Source organism: Empidonax traillii, unplaced genomic scaffold (assembly GCF_003031625.1).
Source record: "Empidonax traillii isolate 1590-97213 ecotype Southwest subspecies unplaced genomic scaffold, ASM303162v1 scaffold48:size2401408, whole genome shotgun sequence".
NCBI lineage: Eukaryota > Metazoa > Chordata > Aves > Passeriformes > Tyrannidae > Empidonax > Empidonax traillii.
The window spans coordinates 876,798-883,396 of NW_020955241.1; the positions used below are offsets into that span (position 1 = coordinate 876,798).

The 6,599-nt window shown below is 53.9% G+C and overlaps 2 protein-coding genes across 2 annotated transcripts in view; both read left to right on the forward strand.

Moving 5' to 3' along the window:
• LOC114055158 (myosin-7-like) overlaps positions 1-6,599 on the forward strand; it is a 32,260-nt gene that overhangs the window by 21,898 nt on the left and 3,763 nt on the right. The window lies entirely within an intron of this gene.
• Positions 104-6,599, forward strand: part of LOC114055155 (myosin-7) — an 8,772-nt gene continuing 2,276 nt past the window's right edge. The window contains exons 1-20 of the mRNA XM_027878991.1: positions 104-205; positions 824-962; positions 1,048-1,316; positions 1,611-1,781; positions 1,926-2,235; positions 2,342-2,415; positions 2,552-2,639; positions 2,722-2,839; positions 2,927-3,050; positions 3,269-3,405; positions 3,493-3,619; positions 3,727-3,855; positions 3,943-4,185; positions 4,419-4,595; positions 4,697-4,842; positions 4,925-5,015; positions 5,198-5,587; positions 5,677-5,803; positions 5,922-6,040; positions 6,452-6,595. Coding sequence (XP_027734792.1) covers positions 104-205; positions 824-962; positions 1,048-1,316; positions 1,611-1,781; positions 1,926-2,235; positions 2,342-2,415; positions 2,552-2,639; positions 2,722-2,839; positions 2,927-3,050; positions 3,269-3,405; positions 3,493-3,619; positions 3,727-3,855; positions 3,943-4,185; positions 4,419-4,595; positions 4,697-4,842; positions 4,925-5,015; positions 5,198-5,587; positions 5,677-5,803; positions 5,922-6,040; positions 6,452-6,595 — 3,225 coding nt within the window. The remainder of the gene's footprint in view (positions 206-823; positions 963-1,047; positions 1,317-1,610; positions 1,782-1,925; positions 2,236-2,341; positions 2,416-2,551; positions 2,640-2,721; positions 2,840-2,926; positions 3,051-3,268; positions 3,406-3,492; positions 3,620-3,726; positions 3,856-3,942; positions 4,186-4,418; positions 4,596-4,696; positions 4,843-4,924; positions 5,016-5,197; positions 5,588-5,676; positions 5,804-5,921; positions 6,041-6,451; positions 6,596-6,599) is intronic.

Genomic DNA, 6,599 nt, shown 5'->3' on the forward strand with positions numbered 1-6,599 from the left:
AACTTCTCTGCTCCTTCTTGGGGCAGTTGAGGGTGATTTGGGGCTGTTTGGCCACTGGAAGAGCTCAGTTTTTGTCTCCATCCTGGGCCGCCACGGAGCAGAGATGCTTCTCATCACCAACAACCCCTACGACTACAGTTACGTCTCCCAAGGAGAGGTGACTGTGGCCTCCATTGACGACTCTGAAGAGCTGTTGGCAACCGATGTAAGCGGTGGTGTGGGCAGGTGGACATCCCCTGGCTGAGGAGAAGGCCAAGTGCCAGGTGGATGGTTGAGATGGCAGAAGATGGATGGATGGAGGAGAGGAGGAATGTAGGGATGAAAGGTGGAGGATGGGAAGGATGGAGGGCAAGGGAGATGGTGGGTTGGTCACATGGGATGCTGTGCAGTGAGGGACAGAAGGTAGGAGAGGAGGGTGGCGTGGGTGGAGGAGGTTGTGGGTGGAGATAAAAACAGGTGGGGGAGTCCTTGGGTGGACAGATGAGCCCACAAGTGGAAAAGTCCTCAAACGGATGGATGAGTCCATGAATGGATGAGTGGAGTTCATGGTGGATGAATCCACCATGAGTTCATGGATGGATGAGTCCATAGCGAGATGAGTCTTTGGATGGATGGGTGAATCCATGGATAGATGAGTCCATGGATGGGTGGGTGGATGGATGGATGCAGTCCTCAGATGGATGAATGGATGAGGCCTTGGATGGACAGGCTGACAAGTTGGAAGAGCAGAGGGAGGGCACATAACCCTTGCCAGCAGACAGCCATGACCTCAGCTGGACAGAGTGGGTGGCAAGGCCCTCTCCCATCTGACTCCACCCACCAGAGCGCTTTTGATGTCTTGGGCTTCACTGCTGAGGAGAAGGCTGGTGTCTACAAGCTGACAGGTGCCATTATGCACTTTGGCAACATGAAGTTCAAGCAGAAGCAAAGGGAAGAGCAGGCAGAACCAGATGGCACCGAAGGTGAGGCGGGTGGTGGGGATGACATAGGTTTTAGGGTCACCAGGTGAGGTGGGACCTGACAGCATGTCTCCTTCAAACTCTGCAGATGCCGACAAGTCAGCCTACCTGATGGGGCTGAACTCAGCTGATCTTCTCAAGGGGTTGTGTCACCCCCGGGTGAAGGTGGGCAATGAGTACGTCACCAAGGGGCAGAATGTCCAGCAGGTGTACTACTCCATTGGGGCTTTGGCCAAGGCTGTGTACGAGAAGATGTTCAACTGGATGGTGGTGAGGATCAACAATTCTCTCGACACCAAGCAGCCACGGCAGTACTTCATCGGTGTGCTGGACATTGCTGGCTTCGAGATTTTTGATGTGAGGACTGAGGGGGTGGTGGGGCAGTGGCACTGGTTCTCTTAGGGATTGTGTTGATCCAGCCAGGCGTTGAGCTGATCTTCTGAAGCTTTAGGGGGAACTCTGGTGGAGACTTACCCTCTTTGGGCCTTGTTTTGACCCTGCTGGGTGTTAAGTTCACTTCATTGACACTACTGGGCATGGTGTTGATCCTGTTGGGTCTCAGATTGACCCACTAATCTTGTTGGGTGTTCTCTTGACCCTGCTGGCTGTTCAGCTAATGCAGTTGACCCCATTGGCCATCTCCTTCCCCAGTTCAACAGCTTTGAGCAGCTCTGCATCAACTTCACCAACGAGAAGTTGCAGCAGTTCTTCAACCACCACATGTTCGTGCTGGAGCAGGAGGAGTACAAGAAGGAGGGCATTGAGTGGGAGTTCATCGACTTTGGCATGGACCTCCAGGCCTGCATTGACCTCATTGAGAAGGTGCCACCTCCCCCTAGGGCCTTTGGGGGCTGAAGGGGCTGCTGGGGAAGGGCCCTTCAAGGTGGAGCTTGCCAGAGATCTCAAAGTTGGGCAGTTGGGTTGTTCTTGGTGTTCACTATGACCAACAAGGTCTTCTCTTCCCAGCCCATGGGGATCATGTCCATTCTGGAGGAGGAATGCATGTTCCCCAAGGCCTCAGATATGACTTTCAAGGCCAAGCTCTTTGATAATCACTTGGGCAAGTCAGCCAACTTTGGGAAGCCACGCAATGTCAAGGGGAAGCCGGAGGCCCACTTCTCCCTCATCCACTATGCTGGCACAGTAGACTACAATATCATTGGGTGGCTAGAGAAGAACAAGGACCCCCTCAATGAGACAGTGGTGGGGCTCTACCAGAAATCAGCCCTGAAGCTCTTGGCCAACCTCTTCTCCAACTACGCTGGGGCAGATGCTGGTGGGTGAACGGATGGTTGGGTGATAGAGGGATAGGAGGATAGAGAAAACCATTGTCCACCAGAGTTGCCCTGTTTCCTGTCTCACCCCACCCTTCTTTTCCCCAGGTGGTGATGGAGGGAAGGGGAAAGGAGCCAAGAAGAAAGGTTCCTCCTTTCAAACCGTATCAGCCCTGCACCGGGTGAGGGACCTATGTAGTGGACACAGAGTGGGGCAATGCCAGGAAAAGCTCCCATGTGGTGGATCACCCCTCCAGCACTCCAGCTTCTCTCCTGCTCTCCCCTTGGTCAGCCTCTTCTCTCCTCCCTTCTCACCAGGAGAACCTTAACAAATTGATGGCCAACCTCAAGACCACACACCCTCATTTTGTTCGCTGCATCATCCCCAATGAGCGGAAGGAACCAGGTGAACAAAGTGGGGCCGAGGGCAGGGGAAGGGGTGGTATGTGTGGCTTGTGGCTGACTCCACCTCTCTAACCCACCACCAGGTGTAATGGACAACCCCCTGGTAATGCACCAGCTCCGCTGTAACGGGGTGCTGGAGGGCATCCGCATCTGCCGCAAGGGCTTCCCAAACCGCATCCTCTATGGGGACTTCCGACAGCGGTAGGCACTGAGGACAAGATGTGGGATGGGGATGGACAACCCTATTGGGGCTGATCTCAGGGTTTTCCTCTCCTCTCTGACAACCAGGTATCGCATCCTGAACCCTGCTGCAATCCCCGAGGGGCAGTTCATCGACAGCCGCAAGGGCGCCGAGAAGCTCCTGGGATCCATTGACATTGACCACAACCAGTATAAGTTCGGGCACACCAAGGTGAAATCTCATGGTCTTTCCATAGTTCCATGATGCATGAGCTCACATGTACCCCATGTCCCACATGTCCCACAATCAATGTGTCTACTTGCCCATCCACCCCACCATCCATCCCTCTGTCCACCCAGCAACCCAGCAACCCATCCATCTGTCCACCAACTCTTCCACTAACCCTTCCCAACCAACCCACCCTCTCACTTGCCTCATTCCTCCACCAGGTCTTCTTCAAGGCCGGGCTGCTGGGGCTTCTGGAGGAGATGCGGGATGAGCGTCTCTCCCGCATCATCACCCGCATCCAGGCTCAGGCCCGAGGTCAGCTCATGCGCATTGAGTTCAAGAAGATCCTGGAGCGCCGGTGAGAGGGGAAGAGTTTCTCTCCTTGAGGAGGAAACTGGTGGGTCACCAGGCTTGTGATGTGGCTGCATCTGTCTCCCCATTCTAGGGACTCACTGCTGGTGATCCAGTGGAACATCAGGGCCTTCATGGGGGTGAAGAATTGGCCTTGGATGAAGCTCTACTTCAAGATAAAGCCCTTGTTGAAGAGTGCTGAAACAGAGAAGGAAATGCAGGTGAGAGGAAGTGGTGAGGCAGGCAGGTTGGGACCCAATATGCGTCGGGTGGGGTTGATGGATGGAGGGGATTGAACATGCTATTGCTCTCCTGGGCTATGTTGCAGAACATGAAGGAGGAGTTTGGACGGCTGAAGGAGGCCCTGGAGAAGTCAGAGACTCGGCGGAAGGAGTTGGAGGAGAAGATGGTCTCCATGCTGCAGGAGAAGAATGACCTTCAGCTCCAAGTACAGGCTGTGAGTAAGACTGCCCCTAAAAACATGTCAGGGGGGTGGCCACTATCCTTCCATGGCCATCCTACTTCACCTGCCACCCCAATACAGGAGCAGGACAACCTCAATGATGCTGAGGAGCGTTGTGACCAGCTGATCAAGAACAAGATCCAGCTCGAGGCCAAGGTGAAGGAGCTGACAGAGAGACTGGAGGATGAGGAAGAGATGAATGCAGAGCTGACGGCTAAGAAGAGGAAGCTGGAGGATGAGTGCTCAGAGCTGAAAAAGGACATTGATGATCTAGAGCTGACTCTGGCCAAGGTGGAGAAGGAGAAACATGCCACGGAGAACAAGGTAAGGATGAGGAGGGGCCTTGACTTCAAGCTGTGGGGATTTAAGTCAACTCAACCTGGTTGTGTTCAGTTGAGGAGACCCAAGGCTAGTTGATCTAGGCTACATCAAGACTCAATGTCCTTTGGGTTCTCCACCACTGAAGTGGTCTCATTAGCAAGGACAACAGCAATGTGCCTCAGCTCTTACTTTATTCTTGGTACCAAGCTGGAGGCCTGACGTTTCTCCTCCTGCAGGTCAAGAACCTCACAGAGGAGATGGCCGGGCTGGATGAGACCATTGCCAAGTTAACAAAAGAGAAGAAGGCACTGCAAGAATCTCACCAGCAAACACTGGATGACCTGCAGGCAGAGGAAGACAAGGTCAACACCCTGACAAAGGCCAAACTCAAGATGGAACAGCAAGTGGATGATGTGAGTGTGGGCTGCTCCCAACATGGGTAATGCTGAAGAGGTTACTGGGGCAGAGATGATGAAAAACTGAGGTCTTGTGCCATTTCTATGTTTCCACGCAGCTTGAAGGCTCCCTGGAACAGGAGAAAAAGATCCGGATGGACCTGGAACGGGCCAAAAGGAAGCTGGAAGGCGACTTGAAGCTGACCCAGGAGAACATCATGGACCTGGAGAATGACAAGCAGCAGCTGGAGGAGAAGCTCAAGAAGTAAGGCTGGACCTCCTTCCCCAGTTTAAAGTAGTCAGGGGGAGAAGACAAGGACCTCACTGCTAACTGCCTTCATCTGCAGGAAAGAGTTTGAGATCAACCAGCAGAACAGCAAGGTTGAGGATGAGCAGGCACTGGCCCTGCAGCTCCAGAAGAAGCTGAAAGAGCTGCAGGTGAGGGATCTATTTTCTGCTGAGTTGGGTTGGGCTGGAGACCCTCCAGCTGATTGGGCTGAGTTGAAGAGTTTTCAGCTTGTTGGGTTAAGTTGGGTTAAAGGCACTTCAGCTCAACTGGTTGAGTGGAGAAGCCAGATGGAGCCAAGTCTGCTGACAGCACCTCCATCTCTTGAACTCAGGCGCGGATTGAGGAGCTGGAGGAAGAGCTGGAGGCAGAGAGAACGGGCAGGGCCAAGGTGGAAAAGCTCCGCTCAGACCTGTCACGGGAGCTGGAGGAGATCAGTGAGCGTCTGGAGGAGGCGGGTGGTGTCACCTCAGTGCAAATTGAGCTCAACAAGAAGCGGGAGGCAGAATTCCAGAAGATGCGGAGAGACCTGGAGGAGGCGACTCTGCAGCATGAGGCCACAGCTGCTGCGCTGCGCAAGAAGCACGCTGACAGTGTGGCCGAGCTCAGCGAGCAGATTGACAACCTACAGCGTGTCAAGCAGAAGCTGGAGAAGGAGAAGAGTGAGCTTAAGCTGGAGCTGGATGACCTCAGCTCCAACATGGAACAGCTGATCAAGGCCAAGGTAAAAGAAGGCCAAGGTGGACACCTCATCTCCACCCTGGGCATCATCCTTCTGCTTCATCACTCCCCTCCATCCTTTCCTCCTCCAAGGTGGGTATGGAGAAGGTCTCTCGCACCATGGAGGACCAGGCAGCTGAACACCGGGCCAAGTTGGAGGAGACCCAACGAGTCCTTAATGATACCAGCACCCAACGGGCTAAGCTCCAAACCGAGAATGGTGGGAACCCTGACCCACCACACCCCCCACCCCACATCTTCAGCCCCTGATCCGCATCTTCACTCCCTTCCACACACCTGAAAACCTCTCTTCCCACCTGAAAACCTCTCTCTTGCAGGAGAGCTGTCCCGACAACTCGAGGAGAAGGAGGCTCTTGTCTCTCAACTAACCAGGGGCAAGCAGTCATACACTCAGCAAATGGAAGACCTGAAGAGGCAGCTAGAGGAAGAGATGAAGGTGAGGTTTGTGGGGTGGCTGAGAGGGTCTCCAGAAGGACGACAAGACAAGGTGTCCTTTACCCTCATGGTGGTAGCACCAAAAAAGTTCAAGTTCAGGCTGGTTCAGTTGGGTGGTTCCACCTATGGTTTCATGGTTGAGTTTGGTTGAATTTAACAGCTGATAGGGTGGGCTGAGCAGGCCAATTGTGAGGCACCTGGGTTGGTCTATGGGTGGTTGGGTGTCATTGGAGCAGGGAAAGTTGAACTGGACCAGACTAGACACACCCATCTCTAGATCTCTATGGGTCTAGAGGTGCTGAATTTGGTTGGGATGTTCTAGAGAACATTGGGCTTAGAAAAAACACTGCTTACACAGTTTGAGGACCAAGATGTAGCTTAAGCTCACTTTCTCCGCACTTCTCTCTTGCAGGCCAAGAATGCACTGGCCCATGCCCTCCAGTCGGCCCGACATGACTGTGACCTGCTGCGGGAGCAGTACGAGGAGGAGACAGAAGCCAAGGCTGAGCTCCAGCGCTCGCTCTCCAAGGCCAACTCTGAGGTGGCACAATGGAGGACCA